A 25,291-nucleotide genomic window follows, 5' to 3' on the forward strand; every position below is an offset into this window, starting at 1 on the left:
TTTTATATGTGGTAATATATCAGCTTTGTTGGCTTCCTATTAAGAAACGCAGATACGGCACCGGTGGCAGAGGCTTTGCTCACGTCGTGGCTCATGAATGGAGCTATTCTTGTCCTTCAAATTGTAACTATTTTTCTAAAGAATGAACAAAATGAATATTCAGTTACTGTTCGTTCAGGGCTTCAATTTGTGGCCAGGGAGCATTCAAGGCTTCAGTTCTGTGTTGGGAGCTCATGGGGAGACGTTCCAGCTCTGCCTCACAGGCAGAAGCACTGGCCAGAGGAATGCAGAAAGGCTTCTGCAAGGAAGAGTCTTTAATGGCTGATGTGCTTCAAGATTTTGTATTTTCATATAAATGAATAATTCAAACACTATCAGATTCTTTCTATTAAAAAGCAGGTGGAAATAGTCAAATTAGGACAGCTTTTGACACCCAAAGGCTTCTGTAGTAATGAGGAGCCTCATGCTGCAGCCAAGTTGGTGTCTCATCATACCAGAGCAGTTCCCTGTGCCTTTTCAACACTTCTACTGCAAGGATCTCTAAGCACTTTTCAGGCCCTACCTTGACATTGTGAAATCCTGCCAAAGTGGAAGGGAAAGCATCTTCTTGTCCCTGGATCACTGTGGATTGTACAAGCTGCTCTGCAGGACACGGGGGAAAACGGTAAAAATAACCCTGATCCTTCAGCAAAAATACTGGGCTGTATTTGTGTTCTCTGCCAGAGAGTGAAGCAGAGGCAATCCTTTCCACTTTCTGTGGGCAGTGGAATAGAAAGGAGCTCATGACTTCCTTAAGAATGGCCATAAGATTTTATCTTGCTAAATAAGAATACTAGTAAAAAAAATCTGACCCCAGAGAAATCTCTTAAGGCACACATGTACGTTTCTTATTACTGTTTGGGAGGAAATTCTTCAAAAGCTAGCAAGTTATGTAAATTATTTTTTACACTCACTGTATTTGGTCTTAATTTCAAATGGATTAAATATGAGAAAAATAATTGTATAGATAGTGCTTTTTGTTTTAAATTGCAATTTTTGATTTAGAAACCCACAGAGGGCAAGTTGTTAAGGTGCCCAAACATAGAATTTAGGTAACTCACTGGGAAGCCCTCAGTCTTTGAAAGTGAGTTCCAGAATACCATTTAGCACTAAGGGGAGAGAGGAAGGGGCAGACTGTGTTTGCAGGTGCAGCAGAAGTGTGTTTGTGTTCTTCATCAGCCTGCAGCACCCACCAAAGCATCACTCAGCGTGATGACAAATGGCTCCCCTTGATGTGGACCTGAAAAAACTACACAGGATGGGAAAGAAAAACATCTAGGCAAAGCTGTGAAATGGATTACACACCGTTATGTGTCTATATCTGTTTTCTTTGTTCCAGGGCACTGAGAGACAGGCAACAGGGACACACCTTTGCAGCATCTTCCCCCCATGCAGAGATGCTGGGAGATATCACAATGAAGCCAAATCCCAGCAGCATTTCAGCAAGAGCCTGCTAAACTCTGGTGAAGCAAAAGGGAGTCAGGTCAGCACAAAGACAATAGAACTTTGCATTTAATATCCCTAAGGGGTTGCCTGGGACTGGTCTCTCAGCAGAGCACACTGCATTACATTTGTGTTCTGCAAGGGGACAGTAACAAGTGGAACTACCAGAAAGGGCCAGGGATGCCTCCTCTGTCATTTTGAAGGAAACTAGAATTGTAAGAAGTCAGCCACACTGTATGCAAAGGAGGGTCTAAATGTACTGGAATGAGATTGAAGAGTTGACATTTAAATTGCAAGGCTGACATTTTAATGCATTTTTACATGCATGCTCTCATGGCTCTGTGGGTAGATGGAGGGTAGGAATGAGGAGGTGATGCCATCACCTCCTGATGATGGCTTGCAAAGGCAAAAAGAGAAATTGTTATTTATGGCAGTGCAGAACATATCTTTATAAAATGCACTTGCTTGTCATTCAGGACAAAAAAAAATGTGGAAATCTTGTATTGCTGAAACTCTCGGAAAACACCTGTGAATACATGGCAAGGTTTCACACTTATTTCCAGCGATGCCACATAAAGTCCTTTCCCTTGTCAGCCTGCTAGACAGTTTTCCTGCAGCCATCATTTGTTAATTCTGCTGGCCATGAGACTAATGGTAAAGCTTCTTCCAGAGACTGAAGCTTCCATTCAGCTGCCCTTCAGCAGAGTCCAAAGGTCTTACACCTGCCAGTACCAATGTTTTGAGAAACTCCAAAGTGCCACCAAAACACTCCTTAGACTGAATGACAAGACAGAGTTGAAAAGTTTATGCACAGAGTCAGTGCACTCAGTTTGAACAGTTATGCAAATAAAATATCATTGCTTGAAACTCCCAAAATTACCTTGCAAAACTCTGAAGAGCTGGATCTTTTTGGAAAGTTACTTTTTTCCCCCTTTCTTTTGGGTTTTGGAATGTTGTTGTTGTGTGGAGGTTTTGGAACATAACTAGAGTTAATGCCTGGTAAAATTTCTTAGTACTGCAAACAGCATGGCCAAAAATATCCCACTTTCCAAAATGTCTTGTCTGACTGTTATTTCTCAGGAAAGTAAGTGGTGAGCAGTGGATAACCTTCTGGGGATAAAAATGGTGCAAATACACTTCTGGATTTAGGGATCAAAGAAAACCTCACAGCTCCAATCCTGATCCTTTTACAAACACAGCAGAGAATAGAGAGAGCGGCAACAATTGCAGTGCCCATCCTAACCATGACGTGAATTGTGTATTCCACAGGCAGATTTCTGCCAAGGCTAAGCTATAAAACCTCCAGCACTTCTTGAAAAACAAAAAAAATCACTGATTGAACTAGAAGGTGATGACTGCAAATATGCTTTACAGATGTGCATGACAAATAAGGATAGAACTGAACATTAAATCCACCAACATTTCATAATCCAGGACTTATTTCCAACCAGAAATGCAATCTGTTAGCTTGCTAATTTTGATCCTGTCTTTTTCCATCTTCTTTGTTTTAGTGGTGAGTAGATCTGATTGAGAATTAGTTTGCTCCATTTAATCCTAATTCATGTGTGCCTCTGAGACTTCCTACCTTGTCTGCCTGTCCTGCTGTGGGTTCCTAAAATGCAATAATCTATGGTTCACAAAATTTTTATGATGACAGCAAGTTAGAAAAGGAGCTTCAACTGCACCAAACTATCCTTGTAATCAACCTTAACATAAATGTTGTCTTATTATGCACCTCTCTCCTCCAGCAAGGCAGAATTGTTCCTGTGGAGATTTCCATGGCCGTGGGCAGCAGTCTTTCCCGCCTACCATGTGTGTTAGCTTTCATCTGTACCAGCAGATCATGGAAGAAGAAACACAGATAATGTGTTAGTCTGGAAGCAATGCACGAGGGATATCACAGACAGATTAATCTGGCGCCTCAAAGACAGCATAATTCATTTGGATGAAAAGGGGATTCTCCTTAGTGGGACAGAGAAAAATCTTTTATCCTTTTCTTGGCAGAAGAGTGAAACACGAGGAGAAGATCTTCATGGGAACTGGGAATGTCATTATAGCTGCTGACACCCTCCTGGCTAGGGGAACTCAATTTGCCCCATGTCCAATTTCCTGTTTGGCCATTGGCTTCCATGGGCACCTGGGCTTTGTGGTTCAGTCCCCTAAATATACAATAGGCACAACAGCATCTCTTCTATCTCCTCCCAGTATAAAGGCCAGTGATGTGATGGACACCAGTGAAAAAGCCAAAACAGGAGAATTTCAGCTTCTCTGGGGAGTGGGGACCGTGAACCTTCCGCAATTCCTGCTGGTCTATACAACAAGTCTTCCCTCTACAAAGGTTAAATGGCCCCAGGACATCACTGCAGGTGCTACAGCTTCAGCACTGTCAAACCATGCCTTCCAGCCTTCCCTTGGAAAATATATTATTGTAAGCACAGGTAATTTCTTGTTACTGCCAAGAGGCTTTAGTTTTGCCTTCTCCGCTGTGATGAATTCCCTGTTAACCAAAATAATGTGACAAGGAATAATTGTCAAAGAGGTAAATTCAAACTCAGCTCTTTTGATGATTTGGCAGATTTTGAACTCGCACAGGCAGCAAGAAATGTTTTTTTAAATATATAGGACTTGAATAGCAACCAATGTGCCCCCAGTAAAATACCCATTATACACATTTTATAATGGAAAGAGTTGTGGATGGACGTAGGTCAAGATTTCAGGGCAAGGATCACTCATTGTCACTCTATTTGGAGGTGGGTAACTTGCCACTCCCTGAAGATACTTGGTTTTCAGACCGAGTATAGGTCAACTCTCTTAGAAAATGAGACTTCTATGAAGGTCTGTTCATTTGGTGCATCATTATGCTCCACTTCATAAAACCTCAAGTAGACTTTTCTCAACTCTAACTGCTATTTCTGCTGTGAAGATGAGCAAAAGGGGCTATACTCATTTCTCATCAGGAGCCTGCATCAACACTCCTGGAAAACTCCCATTATCTTGAATGTGAATTGCCTCATGCCAATATAAAGTTATAAATATGGAGTAGCACTGCTGGCACGGAACTGACACTGTTGTAAAATACTGAGGTATGATTACCTTGGCCTGTTTTATTCTGCGTGCTGCTTCAGTAATACAGTTTCTAAGGCCCACCAAAATTTGCAGGAATTCCCTAATTTGCATCAGATGTCTATCCTCCATTCAATGGCTGTTTAATGTCCCTGTAATTCCACAGGGCAGTGACACCAGGCATACGGCTTTGGCATGGGGCCACCTGAAACACGACATTCCCTCTGCAGCATTTTATTAGCAAAAGACCAGGTAATGGAAAGAATGCTCAAAGAGGTGTAAAAATAATCATAGCACTGAGATATTGATTTATAGGGGCTGGGTTTAGATTACAGCAAGATAAGCAATACTGAAATTCAACAGCAAGTTAAAAAAGGCTTCTAAAATAATACTGTAGACGGAAATGTGAGACAGAGGGAGTGAGAAACTGAGGCTGGAGAGGAGAACAAAATGTGTCATCAGCACAGGGAGTCCAGCAAGAAAGTGCAACGCTTCAGCTTGACACCAGCCTTTGGCAAAGGCAATTGTTTACACTGGTGTTTTTCAGGCAGCAAAATAAGAGAAACGAGCAACTTGCCCAAACAAGCTGGGAAAAGAACCAAGAAGAAGAGCCAAGACCAAGGCTACGGTCTTAATTTCTGCTGGCTGTGGCACAGCATTTCTCTGGAAAAGGAAATTGTATTGAGAGGTACAGGCCTGAGAACCGTCCCCTGGAAACACTCAGGGTGTGCATGGCTGGAGATGGGAATAGAGACTGGAGAGATCCTCCAGGGAAACAAAGACCAAAGGGGCAGATAAACCAAAACAGATCTTGTCACTAAATCATGTTTCTTTCTTGGGGGGGATAAAGATTAATCAAGACAGAACTAAAAGTGAGTCTTTGATAAAATGTTAAGTGGCCACACTCAAATTACAAATTATTTGCATCAACTAGAAGATGAAACATTAGTTTTCCATTATGCTGCAGGAAACAGCAGCTTGCTAAATAACTCTTTTAACTTTCCTCTGGCACCTATTGATTATATCCAATAGAAATTAAGAGTAGAAGGCAATTAAGTTCAAAATTTAATGGTGTTCTGCTCCTGTTAATTTACTGCCCGACCTGATCAATACATTACACTGGATAACAATCTATTCCAGTGAGGCTTGGTTTCTCCAATGTCCCTTCCACTAAAATTACAGTAATGACAAACAACTAAATTTTCAGCAAATAATACTCAACCCTCCCCCGCACCCCTAAGAAAAAAAACCCATAAAAATAATTTAAAAATGGATTATTCACTGCAGTGGTGAAAACAACAGCTTAAAACTAAATTGACTTTTACAGCATAGAGCTTGGACTTCGTCAAAGTATTAGATAAGCTACAAACTCAGCCAACAGAACCCTCTGGAAATTGAAATCTCAAGCAAGTTTTAAACATCTCACATACATAGCAGTACAAAAAACCACCCCCTTAACCTAGAAGGCAAAATTGAAGTGGGAAATTAAAGATCAATGGTAGTGAAAGCAACAATATTGTGCTGTTGTTGTTCTTTTTTCGACATAATAGTTTAGGTCTCCAGGTGAATGCACACAGCACAGACTTTATGTATAACCAGCTCCATCAAAACCTACAAGCACAGAGTTAATTTGCATTAGGTTGCAGGGTTTTTTTGGTCCTTACTCCAAACCCTTGCAAGGACTTTTTAAATAACTAAACTGTTTCCTAAAGGAAACAAGGACACGGTGACATTTCTCACTTCCTTCTATTCTCAGAGGTGGCACGTGCCGGGTCCCTCAGTGCCACACAGCCTTGGGTGGTCTTGGAGACCACAGATGCTCCTGCAATCCTGTCCTGCAGACAGAATCCTTGGGGAGGACAATCCAGCAGCCCAGCACGTGTCCAGTGATGGAGCATTTCTCTGGAGAGGCATCTCCCACCAGAGAATCCCCGTGGGACCGACTGTCCCTGTGTGTGTCTGAGTGCTCACACTCCTGCCTACACAACTGGCTGAATTGCATCACTTTTTTTTTTTTTTTTTTTGCAAAATTCAACGTGTCAGCATAAAGTCAAAACAAAATATGATGAGGTTTTCTGAAAATATCCTCTTTGCTGATCAGCTGCATCCCTACTGGCATTCACTGTGTAGCCAGCACACCATTAATCACTATGAAACATTTTCATTTATTTTGACACCAAAGAGAAATTGGAAGGAAGGGTATTTTTGGATGGGAATAAAAAGCAGACTGTAGGAATATCTCATTTTACCTTAGGGTTTCCCCAGACTGACTGTCAACCACGACCCTGTGGAGCTGCCCCCCATCCTCTGTTCTTATCCTTCACAGCTACAATAACACTGATCTGAGCACTGCACACCTTTAATCTATTTACTGTATATTCTTTCAGGTTGCAAAAGCAAGGAAAAAAAAATCCAAATATTTGAGGTTATTTACTGCATCCATTATTACCTACATAGCAAGTCTGCTGACACTCTGCAGTGTGGCTTCTCTTCACCCCTGTCTTGCCAACAGCCCAGTTTTTCTTCTCACTAGGTGAAGCCTGTGTTCCTGCCCTTGTTGGATGCCTGCCTTGTTTCACAGCATAAAATAGTAGATTGTATTTTTTTTTTGTTAGATTTCAGAGTGCAAATATAGCCCCCTTGGTCTCTGCAAAACTCCTGGGAAGAACCTCTCAACATCTATGGTGTTGCTTTCCTAGCGAAAAAACCCCAAACCAAAATAATATAGTAATAATTCCAGGCACCTGTCATTTTTAGCTGAAAAAAATACATAGGAAGCAGCAGCATCTACATTTTTTGACATATTGTAGCATGTCATGAAGTGAGTAAATACAAGGGTAGACATAACCAAAATATGTTGTACAAGTAGGACACTACACCAACACAGTTGATTTGTATTCTACAGAAAGCTACATGGAGCCAGATCTAATATTTCAGGACAAGCTGGCAGAACAAGTGCATGATCCATACCCTGAGCACAGGGATACTGCAGTAAGCCTTGCCCATAATTCTGCCCAAAACCTGTGGACTCAGCAGAGCCTGGAAGGGCTCTGCCTGGCCCTTCTGATGTGCCAGCACTGCTGATGTCCCTGGCTACACATTTCCTCTGGGTCTCTCATTACTAGACACTCATATTTAGGAAGGGAAAATAAAAAAGTGAGAACACCAGGACAAAACTCTAACAGAATTTGGCAAAATAGCATTAATACTTCCTAGGATGGCATAGGTTCCCAGCAAAAGCACAGAGCTGCACTCACAGTGGTGGTGAAGATGCAGGTCATTAAGATGCAGGTGATCCTTACAGGGTTTCTTGACTAATGATGCTATATTGAAATTGAAAGAGCACATTTATCACTTTTCATTTTTAACAGCACTTACTAATAGAGACCAGTGCATTATATTTGCTTCTTATCTCATACTATGCAAAGCAGAGCCTAGAAAATGCTTCGCAGTTAGCAATTTATTTGATTTAGGACTGTATTTTGTGTCCATGAACAATCTGCTAGTTGAGTGGGGTGATTACACTTTGGTTATTTTAGAACTATTTGGTGAAAAAAAAATGAAATGGGGGACAGTTTGCTCTCCAGCTACTGCAGTAACATTTCAGTCATGCACCACTGAGAATTTATTAGCTGAGTTGAGACCCTCCAGTCTAAACTAGCAAATTTATTCCTGGAACACTGCTCCCTCACAGGTCACCACCTGTATGGATTAGACGTGAGACCTAGAGGTTGTTTATAGAAATTAATTTATATGTCGCTTCTATTAGTTTAATAGTAATCCAATAATAAATTATTCTAATCCTATTTCTCTTTTAAAATGCCAGACTATTTTTTTCTTTGCAAACATAGATAGGAAAGGAAAAGAACCCAAAAAAACCCAACTAATTAAAGAATGTTAAATCAGCAGGGCAAAGTTCCTTACAAGGTTTAATATATAAAAGTATTCACAGACAATTTTTTTTTTCCTATACCAAATATGCTTATTTTAACAGTTAGCCTGCAATATTTTTGGCAGTTCTGCCCCAGACTTCAACATTGAGTCAGAGCAGCATTTTCACACCGCCTCTACTGACCTTTATGGGATTGGGCTCCCTTTCGGTGTGATGACCAGGAAAAAAACATGCTCCTGGCAGGAGGGGAAGGGAAGCCTGGCAGTTCCCCTCGGGACTGCCCGGGCTCTGCTCAGCCAAAACTGCCCAAGGCTGCCAAACCAGCCCGGAGGAGCCCGGGCACATCAAAGCAGGGCTGGGCTCACTCCCCAGCACAGCTCCTCCATCTGGAAGCCAGTGCCGAGCAGTGGGAAGCTGCCAACACTAACTTCCTAAAGGTTAATACTTACAACTACATTCTGGCTGATATTTCCAAAGCTGCCTAGAGGGAATGGATGCCCAGTGCCCATTAATTTTAATAGGAGCTGGGCAGGCACAGTCCTTATGAGGGTAGGACTATTCCAGCCTATTACTGGTGGTGACATAAGGTTTGATATTGCAGGAGCCTGATTACCTGCTGGGAGCACTGAAGCTAATGCAGCTCCTATATTTTGGCTTGAAAATTGAATATGCAAAATGCATGAAGAGTGTGGCTATGCTTACCATAAATAATGAGTTTAAAATGAAAGTGACTCAGATGGAAAGGGTCTAAGCCAAAGCTAGCTGCAAATGAGTGTCCCTGATGATTTGAGAAATACACTGATAGGATTCAGCACACACTTGCAGGAGGTTTCGCTGAAGACCTGTGAATAAGAGCTGTTGCATTCAGAGCTTAAGCTTCTAACCTGGTTTGTCAATTTATTCCTCCTATTAGGAAGTTGTATCAGCTTTCAAAAGGTGCCATGAAACAGTAAAACACAGACCTGAGTGATTAGCAATTAGGTTTGAATTTTAGGAAATTCAAAACCTCCCCCATTCATTCTATTCATCCAAGCTGGCTACACAAAACACATTTAGACCATGTCTATTGCAATCACAGATCCTTTCTGATCACAGTTTCCATCAGGCCGTGTGTCAATGAGCGGCTCAGCTCGGAAACCTGCAAACTCAAATGGATACATTTTGCTAGAATCCCCACTTTTGGGCACCGCGAGTCATTGGTAGAGTACAAGCCAGGTAGAAAAGCTATAATTTATTTAATTTCTGTTTGCAAATGCTGTGGGGTCTTTTTCTGCAGAGATCACACAGAATTTACAAGGGCTGTTTCAGAGGAGTAGTAGAAAAGGATTCTGCAATGCAGCCTCATTATTGCTCATCCAGGGAAGTCCACAACTGCCATCTCTGACAAACAGAATAGATTAAAAATATCTGAGTCAATATTTACAATGGAGAATTAATTGGTTCCACTGCTAAAGCTGATTTATCAGCAGGTTATTGCAAATAAATGAATAAAGAAAAGATACCAATGTTGGTCAACCAAACAATAAAAAAAGATTGTATCAAATAAAGCCAAACTGTAACTAAAGACTTCAAGAAGGGTTTGTTTGGTTTTTTTTTTTTTGGTCTCTAACATAAAAATGAATTTTATGAGTCTGCTGTACAGCATTTTGTCTTGGCTTTTGTGTCTGTGATCCACCCATTGCTCACCAGTATGCTGCATTGTTATTTGATCAAACAATACCAATTACTTCACAGTTTGTGGGTGAGACAAAAGACACTGGAAGTCTTCAAAACCAGCTGTCATCCCTGGTGGGAAGCTGCTGCCAGCCCTCTCTTAGAGCTAGTAGTACTCTTCTAATTTCCAAGCTACATTTAATGATGGGGAGTTTATATCAATTAAACCTCCACTGTTTTCTTAGCCTTTCTCCATCCCTGGTCTGATAGCAGATTCCTGCTCCTCCATCCTTTGCTCTGGTTCCCTACAACTCTTCTCTCTTACAGGGGCTGCCTGCTCTCCTGAGCAGCCAAAGCCTCCCTCCACACCTGGCCCCACGAGTTAATTCACATCCATCCCAGGAAAGGAGCAGTCCCAGTGCTAGAGGGAAGCACTTCACTTCTCCAGCTCTGCCACAAACATCTCACCTGATTCCCTGCCTGACCTTCAGATCAAACCAATTCACCAGACAAACAAGGATATGATTAGCACCAGTGCAATGATGAGGCTGGGTCTCTGCTACTGAGCTGGATCCTGGAGGAAACACAACCTGTCCAAAACAATAGAGGTTTTCTCCTCTGCTGCTCTGCTCCTGTGCTCTGTGGTGGAAAGCAGTGGTCACTGTCCTGTCCCCATCCTGCTCAGAGCAAGGGGTACCTGTGTCCTTGGATAACCAGTGTGGTACAGGTGTTCACTGCACTAATGAACCTGGGGTTTTATATATAACAGGGTCTACAGGTGGTCTTGTTTTAAAAATTGTTCATCCAGTTGGCAATTTTCAAGAGGAGGAAAGGAAACTTCTAAAGGAAATAGAGTTCATTTGTTATTTGCATAACTATATTACACAGAACTGTATTTGATGGTATTTTGTGAAGGGGTCTGGATAAAAAGGAGAGGGCATTTTGTAATAAGAAAACCAATAGAGAGAGATGTTTTCTATTCTCATTTGAGTTAATGGGAGATTTGCCTTTGTCCTCAGTTAAGACACTGTCATTTGCTTCTCCATTTCATTCCTGAGTGATGGCTTGTGCTGATGCTTCACCTTGCTGTCCCTGAGTTCTGGGCACATTTGGAAGATAAAAAAAAAAAATGTACTGACCATGCACATGCATCTTGAAAACTGTGCTGTATGGTTGCTGCCTAATAATTGTAATCAAAAGGAAATGATTACACAAACCCACATATTAAAAGCAATCCATCTGCCTGCAGAACAGTTTTTAGGTACTAATGACACAGGGCACAATGCTTAAATTGTGGAGCACGGCTCCTTTCCCCACCGCTGTCTTTTGCATGATAGTTTCAAAAGGGAGAGGCAGCACTTTTAAATAATATTAAAATTTGCCATCCTCCATCTTGCTTAACCTCGAGCAGTAATTGCAACAAAAGGAATGGTCTATGAAAGCAACTCCCAAAGAGGAATAAAGCTTTATTTGATATACAGGATTAGTAAACTGCTTTTTGACACCTATATATGGAGACCTATTCCAAACTCTGGAGGCTATTTACATGCTGAGTAGCACACTTCCTCAGCAACAAGTCTAAGGTTTGGTAGAAATCCCTTGCTGGTAGTGTCCTTCCTTAATTCCTAAACTTAAGACAATTCTGCAATATTAATGCATAAAAAATCTCCCAAAGCACACTACAGACTGACAAACTGCTGGGGGGCTTGGGCCCTACAGTGACTGGGTTGTATTCTGAGAGGAGGAACTCTAAATGTGTCTGTGATCAGTTGTATGGATAATTGATCCTCTGAAGTCAACTAAACACTTGTTGACTTGCCTGCTTCTAGTTGCAGTTGCCAGATTAATTCACATAGTTCAACACAACAGACACTCTCAGTGTTAAATTAGTGACTCCTATTTGAAATCTCTTCATCAGTAAAAGGATAAAGGATAAAGGATATGTGTTTGCTTCCTTCAAAGATTTGGTCACTGCCTCTTTAAAATTTCAGTGTGCAATAGCTTCAGGTTCTCATTTATTAATTTAAAGAGAGCTCAGTGGGGAGGAGCATTTTTCATTCTTTCTTAATCATCCACTTCTTTTGTGTTCAAATCCTAACCCTACAAACCAAATTCAAGCCTTGTGAACTAGCTCCATATTTATAGATGGAAGGTAGATTTGAAAGAAAAGGAAAAAAAAGACTTCCTGGTCAGCAATACTCCAATCACATATTCTCTATAGTGTATTAGACACACCTGTAGACATGCAGCATTTCACAGTGCACCAAAACCACAGTATCCGATGCAGAAAAGATGTGTGGCGTGAGCTTATGCAGAATTGGCCACTTAATAATATGAACTTCCTTGGCAGAGATGAACTATCATCAGAATTCCTGCCAGGATTTGGTGTGAGAGGATACAGCACAGATGCTAACCCAACCCTAATGTTTCCCTAAGCTCCCCTTGGCCATGGATTAACTGGACACTGGTCCCACACATTCCCTGAGGACTGTGAGCAAGGATTAATAGCCCATCACCATCCTGTTCATTTTCCTAAACTCTACAAAATGTGCCCTCATTTGGCATAAACTGACAGGTCTCTTAGGCTTTCAAGAGCCAGTTTACACCAGCTGAAAATCTGGGTGTCACACCACTTTCTGAGAGCATTTTGGATACTGCACCTGTGCTGTGCATGTGTGCTTTGCCACACAAAGAAAAGATGAAGCCAGTTCTTGTTCAAAGGCAGGGTGTAAAGGTTTAACCCTCTTGCTCCTAAGATACCACACATCCTCCATCACCTCTCCATACAGATGCAGTAAATGATAGCAAATCTCTTTCTGCTGCTGCCAAGCAGGGCAGATACACACCAGACTGTACCTTCCTGATGTTTGGAAATCTCTCCCTCAGCATTGCTGGGTGAGGATTTTAGTGAGAAGCCTTCCTTAGCATTGCTGTAGCTAGTTTTGCCCCTAGATCTACCATCTGTGTGCAGATGGGGCTGAGTCTCCTGTTCTGGGCTCACCAGAGCAGATCTGTGTCTGCCAAGCAGTGAAACCCCTGGTCCTGGTTTGCTCTGTGCTCTCCAGGCAGCCTGACCAGTCCTTAACCTGAGCCCATGGTCCTGCCTGCAGCTTCATCCCTGCAAGGGAATTTTCTCCAGCTCTCTTTTCCCTTCCAGCTCGTGCTTATTTTTCCCTCTGGTGTGGAAGGCTGCACTCCCTGTAGTCTCCAGTGCTGTGATTAACACTTAATGCTACTTATCAGGGGAGAAATCTCCTACTGTTTTTCCATTTAGCGTCTAGTGGGTTTATTGCAAGTATTTGAGCAAAAGGTTACTTCCCTCTGTATGGAGGTGAAGTAATTATATGTTCCTGTGTGTCTTCACACTGCTCCAGAGCCGTGCCATCCCGTAATTTCACCATAGGGATGCTGTTTGTGCACCTTGGTTGGCTGTGAGGGTCCTGCTCCCTCTGTGTCAGCTCTGAAATTTGCCAGCTGGAGCCTGGAAAAGCGACCACCCCTCACACAGATGGAGATAGTGCCATGACTTATGGCTTTTTTGCCCCTCTTAAGTAGAAAAAGAAAATGTTTTTCCCGTGGAAATTAGGATTTAAGTGAGCTCTCTGCACTTCATCAAGGGTGGATTAGTCAGCTGTACTATGAGCTTGATATTAAAAAGGGTGGTTGCTTTGCTGTGCAGGAAACCACAATGTCACTGGAAAAACGAAGAATTATAAAACTCAGATGGGGAGACAAATTATAGCTGTGATGAAGAGGTACACAAACCTACAGCCACACACTCTCATTAGCTGCACCATGCTCCTGCACCAGCAGGAAGACAGGAGCATCCATTGCCTCTCCCCAGGGCCTGGAGCAGTCTGCATGCAGCAGGAACAGTGCAGCCCTTGCTGGGAGATGGGGGAACACCTACCTGGGGAGCCCTCACTGCACACTGGCTCAGGTGAGCTGCAGGTTTGCTCCTTGAATGTCCTGCCTGTGCTGTGTGTGCCTTAATCACAGAAAAACATCCCTGTGTGTCTGAGCAGCTCTGGGTGCTGTAAGGCACCACCCATGGCAGGGAGGCTCTGCAGCGTGTGCACAGAAATACACACACACACATATATATATATGCATATATATATATATAAGCATAGATATAGATCCATATGCCCATAGAGAGATTTGTTTGCATACCCACTTGCTCAGGGAGAAGCCCAGCCTCTCTGCTCTCCCCAGGCTGCTCACTGATGGTCTGGGTTCAGGAGATCACGCTGTGCTCTGACACAAAATCTCACCCAGCACCAGCAGGGTCGGCACATGCCTCCCCTCTGCTCCCCTCAGCCTCTGCCCTGCAAGGGGAAGGCAAACTGGTAATGACAGCTCCCGTGCCAGGGTAAATGAATTAATTACTCTGCATGGCCGCTCCCTGCTTTGCTTTTGCTCCCTCTGAAGTCAGCACCTCTCAGGGTCTGGCTGAGTTTTCAGGTTGGCTGCAAGGGCGTTTCAAGAAGACATAATTTGGACAAAACAAGAGCCTAAAATATTTCAGTAAAGTTAGTCTTCTCTCTCCCCTCTTCTTCTTTTTTTTTTTTTTTAATAGCACATGCGATATTCTGTGACTTTTTCTGAGCTTACTAAATGGATGTCAGTGGAGAAGAGAGACATTTTCTTCCTCCTTACAAATGAAGTCATCTGAATTCACCAAATAAAAATAAATATGAGCTTACTGCTTGGTTCCAATGGTGCTGCAGAAGGACAGGGCTATAGATTTTCCCAGGAGTGTGGAATAATTCACCAAGGCTGCTCGTTATTCATATAGACAGTGAATTAATAATATGGGACCCTGAGATCTCTTCTTATCTAGGCCGAAGCACAGCTAGAGGGATGAGAAGCTGACTCCTTGGATTTCAAAAAGCATTTTTACCCCTTTCTTCAAGAAATAAGAATTGATTGAAAGTATTTTCACAGAGCGGGGGAAAAAAAAAGGCTTTCTGGTGATACCACCTAAAGTACACATTAGATAAATAGAAAACTATTGGCTTTGTGACTGTGAACTGTTTTCACTTGATGTAAGTGCTGATAGATACAGGATTATCTCTAACAAAGCATTCACTAAGGACCTGACCCAAAGTCAATAGGAGTGTTTCATTTGACTCTACAAGGCTTGAGTCTTGCTTTCACTCCTGGGACAGCCAGGAAGTGTCAGTGCACCCCATGCCCACCTCTCAGCTGGTGCAAGCTGGGGTAGCACCAGTGCTACCCAGTGGGTACCTCCAGTGGGAGGATGCTGAGGCTGAGGACCAGCACGAGGGGCTGAGCTGCACCTCTGTCCTGAAGGCACAATCCTGAATTATGCATTCTTGCTCCACAATCGATACCTTACCCATAATTCAAAAATAGAAATAAATGAACTGATGTCAACAAGGGTGGCTGCACTTACTGTCTTGCCTAAGGAGTGACAGATCAGATGTGACCTTTTTGTCTGTGGGTCCTGGGTGAGAGAAAGCAGGGCAAACACCAGCAAATGGAATGTGTGCTGTGAATGCTGTCCTCTCTCCGCTCCAGCTATTGCACATGGAAAAATAAGGATGAGCAGCACCAACCATCCAGTAGCATGACTGGAGAGGTTTAGGAAGGTTTAGGAGGTGCTGGCCCAGAGAGGCATTAAAAGTCAGGGTGGCCCCACTGGTCAGTAAGACTCATGTTTGGTTTGGTAGTGCTGCCCTGATGAACCGTGATGTAAATTCACAGGACCACACGGTAGTTAGTGAGCCTCAAACTAATTCAAATCTGAAGTATGTACATGTGTGCTAATATTTCATACATTGTGGAATGATCTGAAACTTGAGGTGATCCAAAATCAATCCGTGAAAAACGAAAATTCTAGCTTGATTTTATTTTATTTTTCTGTATCAGTGGATGATTTCTCTTTCCCCTAATGCATGACTGGTATAAAACAGGACAAGAGCAAACCATGGAGACTAAACCACTAATCCTGCTGCCTGAGAGTTAATGTTTCAAATCCTGTGTTGCAGAAAACACAGAATGGGATCACCTCATGTGTCTGTGGCCTTTCTTACAGGTACAATTAAGAGGGAGAGATACTGATAAGCATTTTAGTAGCACCTTCCTTTTTCCTCATTGGTTTTCACCAGTGTTAAACCCATCGAATTTCCGAAAAGCACTGGCAATGTGCACAACCTGCATGAAAACCCCTTTGTGGCTGATTTCAAAAGCAAGTGCAGGTGCTTTTCTGTTATGCCATACTGTGTGGTCCAACAAATTTCACAGATAATTATGCAAGAACTATGAAGTTGCCTGTGAAAGAGTTTAAAATAGCCTGGAAGAAGATTGAAGGGAAGGGAACAGAAAAATGAAACATTGAAAAAAATGTGTGTCTGAGAGCATTGACTGTAACATAGTAAACTCTGGTGTAGATGAACAAATTATATATTATTCACAAGCCTTGAAGATCACACAGACATAACCACCTACTGACTGTACAGGATGGTTCAATACCACTTTAAAAGATATGGTACAAAGCATGATATTCCCAGTAAAAAAGTGACAGTATTAAAACTGTAAGTATTTTTTTTTTAATAGTAATGATATGACAAAGGAATAAAACCTCAGCCCTCAGGATAAATTGCTCCAGTGACAGCAATTTCTGCTGAGAAACCTGAGGGCCTTCATGAGCCTGCTGGAAATGCTGGACATTGCTTTTCCCAAAAAAAGGGATCCTCAAACTCCTGTAACACATAATGAAGTAAATCCACCTGGGACTTGCTCTGGAGAGGTATTTGGGCAAACGAAGAAAATAATAATATCCATGGCAAAGAACTGAGCAGCCTGATGCCCGTGGTATATGCTGTGGCCAAGTGGCAGACAAGAAAAGTTGTAGAGAGGGAAGGGAGCATTTCAAACCATCCTTCAAACAAAATACCTTGAAGTAGTGAAGGGAATCGTGAAAGGGAATGGGCAACAGAATAGGCAAAGAAATAGAAATTGGTTGCCTGTGTTTCATGGCAAGGTTTGTCTTTTGTTTTGCTCCCACCGTTGCTATTGCATAATTCACTGGTGATGGAGGCAGCTTTTAGGACAGTGTCTACTGAATGAGCCACAAGGAATCATTTATGGCTTCTGAGGCTGCTGCAGCCTGGCCTCACGATACTTCATTAAGATGAGACCCCAAAGAAGAAGTTTGCTGGACTTGGCATGAAGCGATACTTGGAAATACACACATCAACTTCATGCCCTTAATAGCAGAAATAACCTCAGCCTGAATTTTGGTCCATGCAGGAGGAGGACTGCCTGCCAAGCCCTGTGCACTGGGATGGTGTGCTACCCATGATCAGATCTCACAACAAAAGAGACAAAAGGACCATTCATCACCCCTGATACTTATTAAAAACGTTAAGATGACTCCTACCTATAATTGTATTCTCTGAAAGAGAAAACACAGACAGCTCTCCACACAGACCCCAGCTGTGTCCCAGAGCAATAGCTGGTAGAAGTGGAAGGCAATGCAATCTCCCCTCTGCAACATGCATTCAAACTGTCAAAGCAGCATCCTAGATGAGGTGCGTTCTGATAAAAAATTAACTGGGAAACAGCAAAAAACTTAAATCCCAATACCATTAAGTCACAATTTGGCAGGGCAATACTGGGGTTCTGCCTGTTTTAGACACACTAGTCCAAAGCCATGGGGTGGAGATGGCTCAAGGTGATAATCAGCCAACAGCCAAACTGCTCACAAGGGTCTCCCAGTCCTTGTCACCTCTCAAAGGTGATATCTCTGCTTGGGTGCAGCATATTGCTGCACCTGAACACCTGTGGATTTTTAATTAGGACCCAAGCAAGATTTCTTAGTGACACATGATGGCTTGAAATTATATATAATTACACACTTTGAATAAAACCTTGTGTGAGATTAACTGATCTTAATTATTTCAATATGGTAGACAAAGAAGGTAGAAAGTTGCAGGTGACCTTTTGAAACGTTCTCATGTACAAAATAAACAGCAAATCCCAAATCTTTGTATGAGTTAAAGCACTGACATCAATGGGACTCCAATGGGAAGTTTTGGGAGTTTGTCTTAACAAGAATGGAATCACCAAATTGGAAAAAGTTTTGACCTAAACCAGGTGAGTATGTCAAAAGTTACAAAGTCTGGGATAAAACAAAGGCCAAAGCAAATGTCCCCTGGATTAATTTTTACCAGCAGCATATTTGGCTTTTGAACCATTCTCCAGCCATCTACAAAAGCAGCTATGGGCTGGCTACAACCACGAAACTTGAAAGGGGAAGACATTCCTTTGTAGTTCACGTTTGCTGGCTTTGAAGTCCTAGTGAGTCTTACCAGTGACTTCAATGGGACTTGCCTTACACTTTCATATTAGCCATTGTTTTATCCTAACTCCTTTCAAAATTCCAGACAATAACATTTCTCTTTATTGTAATCCTGACAGAGCAATTAGGCTCCAGTCCACACCTGCACCCGACTTTTTTTCTTAACACAGCGCTCTTTGAGCTTCACTTCTCTGAACAGAGTTATGAGAGCTGAATTAATGGTGTCTCTGCTCTGTCTGCTGCCTCTGTATTTCACGACCTGATGAAGAACATGAAATTCTTCCAGGTTTGTAAAGATGATCTTCGGTTATAACCAGCTGTAGTTTTCACCCACTGTTTTATGAGTGTGGTTAGCAGGACAAGAAAAGCTTCTTTTTATCAGGATAATTAAGCAATAACAGAAAGACAGGATGTGGACTAAAGCATAATCATTCACAGGTGCATTCATAGCATGGTTTTAATCATGAGTTCAGAAGCTGAATGACATTCCAAGTGTAACAAGCTATGAAACACTGCTTCATGATTTAAAACTTTGAATACGTTTTTCAAAAAATAAAACATTTCCTTATTGTATCTTTAACATATAAACCAGATATCCACATGCCAGAAATACCTGCTGAGAAAACATAAGGTTCTCATTCCTCAAAGGCAGCCCCTAATCTCTCACCTTTTTGGTGTCAAATCTGCAAGAATGATCTTCGTCTGCACAATTCTCCATTCCACAACACCTGCCAATATCCCTGTCTAACTACAACACTGAGCTACACTCCCTGCTCCATTCCAATACCTTGGCAGTCTGGGATTGAGGAGAGGTACCCAGAAGAGAACATTTTTCCCAATATTTTCTTGTAGAGCTCCCCACTCTCGCTTGCTTGGGGTGAAGCTGAGTGCTAAATGCCCAAAGAGGAAACTTTGGGTTCTTCCAAAACAGGCAGAGATGGAAATCCCAGCACCCATGGGATTCCAAGATGGAAAGAGTGAGGAGAGCCCAGCACAGAGCCTACAGTGCTGCACAAACCCAACTCTGAAGCACCTGAGAGTTGGTACAAACAACAGCACACAAGGTTCACCACAAAGAGCAGCGAGGGATTTTTACAAGGTACTCCATTCCACAAAGCTGCTGCACTGAGGGATTCTCCAGCATAGAGCAGCTTGTTTGGGAAGGGTAACTAATGGGATTAGTACCACTTACTCCCCATCTTCTTATGTGATTTGTATTTTGCTAAGCACTTCCCAGCTGTGGCTCTCTCCCCAACTGCTGCATGGTTTCACCTTGCAGTGCTGGCAGGGGAGCCCCAGAGAGGAAAACACCCTGTGGAGCTAAACCTCATAGGAAACCCAGACACAAATAACATGGTGCTTTTTCCTTCAGAAAAAAAAAAAATAAAAAGAAAACAACAAAGCCCCATGATAAGCAACAGCAGCAGTGATTTCAAAAGGCAAAGAATTTCAGGACTAGAATACAAGATTAATGTATTTGTGTTATCTTGCCACTGACTTTCCAAATGACTAATTGAATCAAAATGAATGGCAGCTGTCCTTTGAAATATTTATGAGTCAAAATTAATGTGGCACAGAAGTGGCCCAGTGAAGTGACTCAAGGGATAATTTTGTCCACGTATTTATCAATAATAAATCTCCTATACTCATCAAAGCATCTATACTGGGCAATATTCTCACAGTTTTCAGGTAAATGTTAACACGACCCATGTGCACAAAAACGTGCACTAAAGTAGCAAGAAAGTGGTTTAAAGATACGCTTATAGATTTTTCTATTTTGTTAAATAAAGAACACAACAAAATTCCTATGCACAATCTATAGACATACAGCTTTCTATAGGATGGTACACAAACAAATACATTTACACAGGAGGAGCTACTTGCCATCAACACAGGAAGGTCTGTTTCTTGTAGTCCCAGCCACTTTCCCAGGTAGACAGGAGCATTTTACTGTTTGTGATCTTTCCTCAATTCGATTCTTATTACAGCATCTGTGTGCTGCTATAACTTCACACGTTCCTCCTTCTGGCAAAAAAAAAAAAAAGAAAAAAAAGAAAAAAAAAAAGAAAAAAGAGAATATTGACACTCTGATTAGGAAGAGCAGCAGTGGCTAATCAAAGCACCCAGGCGTGCTCCTGCCTGTGCCTCTGCCCAGCTTCTGTAAAGGTGGGATTACAGTTTTATATCTCTCTTTTTCTGTCCTCCTGAATAAACCAGGTACTGCTATACTACATTTTTAATAGATAATGCAGATAAGTTCCCTTGCCTTGCTTATATTAGAGGTTTCTATGACATATACATAATTTTTGGCCTAAAATTAATGTTATCAATATTTGGGCCTGAAGAAATGTAGGTAAAATACCACAGAAAATGTGCAACCACTGTTGCCTGGTTATATGCTTCTAATATTGGAGGCCTCTTCCCCAGATATTTTATCATACAAGGACGGAGACTAAGGGAATACATCTAGAAATAAGATTTTTCTCCAAATATTTGATTGTGTGCTAGTACTCAGCCCTTAGGGAATGACAGTGAGTATCTCCAGATTACAGGGTGGCCCAACAGCACTTCTCTTTGCTCCCCACTCACTAAATTGGCAGTTTTAAGGCAGGAAACATTCCCATTGTGTGCGAGATCACCACAATTCTCTCTAATTGTTCTTTATGAACATTTGCAAGAGTTTTATTAGAAGGAGGGCACAGAGGAATGATCAACAGATACACAGTGGCTTGGGGCTTACGAATGCTCGGTGTTTGTGCCATATGCTGAGCCCAGAAATGAAGTGTCAGGTGTGCCATTCCCCTTCACCTCAGCTCTGCAGTGCAAGGAGACAAACACCACAGTGGGCTAATGCCCTGCCCAGGTAATTCCTCCATTCCTCAGTTCGGATTGCATTTAGCTCATAATCAGTGAGTGTTTAATGCTGTCAGGCTGCTCCCCACAGATATTTGGCTGCTTTCTGAAATTGAAGCATGAATTTGGCAGGGTTTGTTTCAGCTTAGTACAAAACCTCATGTGCTGCCCACTAAAGGGCAGGATGTGCAAGATTTTCTAGAAGAGCATTATTTCTTCATGCCATTAAGAATTGCTAAGTGCACAGTGCTTTTACTACAGCATAAAACTCATACCTTTGGCTTTCACTCTTTTTGAGAGAATATTGAGAGCTTTTGACACTGTGTGCTGTGTGGCCAGGCAGGAAAATAAGAAGTGTGGAGATGCTGATCCACGTCTGGCTGTGAACAAAGGGTTTTGGTAGAGGTCTGGGAGTCCAGTGGCATCTCCCTACCAGGAGTGAGCCCTGGTACCTGGGGTTTCTACAAATGTGGCATTTTTAGTGAAGCACTGGGCAGGTAGGCATGGAGGATTCTGCTTTGCCTGATGTTGTTCATATGGTGGTGTCATATGGTGGAGTTTGTAAGCATGAGATTAACTCTGTAGTAAATACTGAAGTCATCTGGAGAGACATGCTGCTGCACCTCTTAGTTATTAGGTGCATTTGGCCTGCTGAGACAAGCTTTTGGAAAGCCAATAGGTGTCAAAAAAGAGAGATCCAAACAATTCAGAGAGCCATCCTCTGACAAAGAGGAATTGAGATAATCAACTTAGCTCCAAACGCTTGCATTTTCTATAAAGTAATCCTTCACACAAACTCCCTGTTCCCCTATCCAGATCATATTGAAAGCAATGAAAAGATTCTCATTGGTTTAATCCATCTTATGGTCATGCCCTAGGAGAAGAGAGATTTGTGATTTTATTGATTACAACTTAAACAATAAAGATAATGTACACAGTAATAAGCTTTTCTAATTTTAGACTATGTAGACTGTGTGGTAAATATCTGCGAATAACCTAAATGCTTAATTTTCTCTATAAATTTGCTGTATGAGTACTCAGAACCACATGACTTAGTCTTGCTTATTTGGTTATCTATTCAAAAGAATGGGTTGTGGTGAAAGAACTTTATAACAACTTTAATTGTTATGTGGAAGCTCAAGTTGCTGGAGCAGTAAAGAATTTAGCTCAAAGTGTGTAGTTGTTTAGGAGGGGCAAAACGTAATGAAACTATAAAAGAAATGAAAAACTGCCAGACAGTTAAACACATTAATTGGAAGTTTTATTTACATAGGCTATAAAACTATGCAAATATTAATAATTACAATAGAAAGACTCCTTCCAGTGCTGACAGAGAAAAAAAAAATGCACCTCACATGGAGAAAATTCTGCATGTTATACAGCCTGTTTTCCTGAAAAATCTGCTAAGTGGGATCAGATATTTGCATTAAAGCATGTTTAGCTTATAGACGGCCTAAAACTGGGTAGCATTGCATGCAATGTATTTTGCTGGCATGAATTGTACCAGCCATGTGTGTACACAGGAGACTTTTGCAAGGCCATACACAAAATGGGTATAGAGACAGAGATAAACGGATACAGTGAGAATAGGAAAAAAACCTCATTGAAAAAGCATACTCCTTACTACATCATTCACAGAAACATATAGACCACAAATATATTGAGGGTGGGTGTTCTATTTAAATCTACTTTACCTGCATAAATGAGGAGATTAATTGAGAGGGGAGAGGAACAAGAATCCATCTTCAGTTTCCACTGAAAATCACTCAATGTGTTTAGATGGATATGTGAAATACCTTCGCATTCTGTGACTTTTATTTTTTATTTCCAGCTTTCTTCTTTTGGGGGAGGGGGCTGGAGAAAACTAAAAATGCTCTAATTCAATATCTGATGACTTTCCTGAGCCATTGTTTTTTCTCAATGGTTCATCTGGATTCTGGGAAGACCCGAGTTATTACGTGGCTGGGAGTCCTGAAGAAAAAGGTTAATTATTGACCTTATAGGCTGTGAGTGCAGCAAAAGTTTGAATCCTTATCATAAACCCTACAAATGTCTCTGGTTTTGTAAGTTTATGGTTTATTGAGCTATAGTAACTTCTAGCTTTGATTCCAGAACAATAGACTCATCCAACATATTCAAATCAATAAGGGATTTGACAATGAATTTAAAAGGAGAGGAAAGGAGCCTAAAATTCTCAAAGTAAGCATCTCCTGAATGTTGACAGTTGTATTTCATGAAGTGGCTGTTTTATCCACCTGATTTTTTTTTTTTAATAATTCCCTTCTGCCCCAAGAAAATCAGATTAGAAATGGAATTGGAACTTGCAGATCAGGAAGAGCATTGATCTTCCTTTCAGAAAGTTCAGAGAGGAATGAAAACGTCCTGTCATGACTTTTGTCTTCTTCACATGAAACATTAGCAGGACTTGACAGTGAGCACAGCTGATCCTTTCTGAGCTCTTGGCTCACAGGAGGCCCTCAACTTGGCACGGAGGAAATGTGACCAAAGCAAGAGGGACAGAACTTCTTGCCAAGAAGGATCATGGATTGTTGAAGATGGCAACTATCTGTGTCGTTGCAACTCTGCTCATATTCCCCAGCCTCCCCAAAATCCTTGTTCTACACAGACTTAAAATAGAAAACTGTAGAAATAGTGCATCATTCTTACTGTAAAACAGGGACAACTGTTTGTTACTCCTACAAACGGTTTAGCTCTAATTGGAGGACACTAAAATCCTGAAATAATGTTAATTTTTGTCTCTGTTATAAAGACACCTTGAGTTTACATAATACAGAGTGAAATATTTTACCATGAGTATGATTCTGCTGTGGGAGGCTGTGATTTAAAATATCTAATCACCTATAGGTGTGAGTGCATGCCTGGCAGAAGCCAAAAAGCTATCTTCCAGTCATGTCTGTTTTTTATACCTCTAGCTAGGAGGTAATAATAAAAGCATATTTTGCACTTCAAAATTATAACTTGCCTCTGCATTCCAGCCAAGCCTGAACTTAGCAGTAAACAAACATAAAAAAGGCAAACAGCACTACTGATTTGTGTTATACATTGTGGAAGTCATTAACTATGACTCAGGTAGCAAAACTTACACGTTCTCCCTTTGACAGTGATGACAATTTAATAGTATTTGACTCTGCTGAGTTACATGGAGCGTCCTGCAGCAATGAGAGAGGTTGTTTATCAAAATGATAAACATGTTTTCATTTCCTCCTTGGCTGCATGTATGTGATCAGAAGTCTAAGGCCATCAAGAATTCACTTATTCTGGCCACCAGACAGACATTAAGCTATTCAGGACCATCTGTGCTTGAAATGAGTTCCACTTAATGGACCTTCCTAGGGCAGGTCAATCATAATGAATGCATGTGTGCATGAATGCATGAGCAGAGCAGAGCTTTGGTGAGACTTGTTGGGCTGTTTGGTGCTGGCACAGACGGCTGACAGACAAGATGTGCCTTTCTTTTCAGGGTCATAAGCCCAGTGATTTTAGAATTCGCATCCTCTGTTACATTTGCTTCTAGCTCATTGCAAATGCACCTCACAGCCTAATCCAGATGAAGGTTGTTGTAAGAAGCTGCTCCTGCTACTTGCAAAAAAATTGCACTGCTCAAATAATATCATGGGCTTTGCTGGCCAAATTCTGCCTCTGTTACACCGCTGGTAATTCACCATGGGAATACAAGCAAAAGAAATCATATGGACCAATTTTATCAACATTTCCAGACAGTTCATTAGGACTATAGCTGTCTAATGGTAGCTCTATTTATTTATAACAGCTTCAAGTAGCCAGTGCTACCATCCTGCTAAGGTCATAGACCCATATGTTATTCTGAAAATGCTTAAGCATATGCAGATGCTGCTGCTGCTAGACCTAGGAGAACTGAGAAAATTTAAAAGAGAATAGAAGTTCTATAGACTCCAAGCAAATGTTTGACAATGAGATAGCAAAAATTCTTCAGACACTTGAAGACTTGCTGAAAAAGTGCTCCCAGAAACTAATGGAAA

At 41.6% G+C, this 25,291-nt stretch overlaps 1 protein-coding gene across 1 annotated transcript in view; it reads right to left on the minus strand.

Annotated features, from left to right (window-relative positions):
- Window positions 1–25,291, minus strand: part of TAFA1 (TAFA chemokine like family member 1) — a 204,111-nt gene that overhangs the window by 18,838 nt on the left and 159,982 nt on the right. Inside the window, exon 2 of the mRNA XM_062500691.1 lies at window positions 20,304–20,444. Within this exon, the coding sequence (XP_062356675.1) occupies window positions 20,304–20,444 (141 nt within the window). The remainder of the gene's footprint in view (window positions 1–20,303; window positions 20,445–25,291) is intronic.

This window comes from Cinclus cinclus, chromosome 12 (genome assembly GCF_963662255.1).
Source record: "Cinclus cinclus chromosome 12, bCinCin1.1, whole genome shotgun sequence".
NCBI lineage: Eukaryota > Metazoa > Chordata > Aves > Passeriformes > Cinclidae > Cinclus > Cinclus cinclus.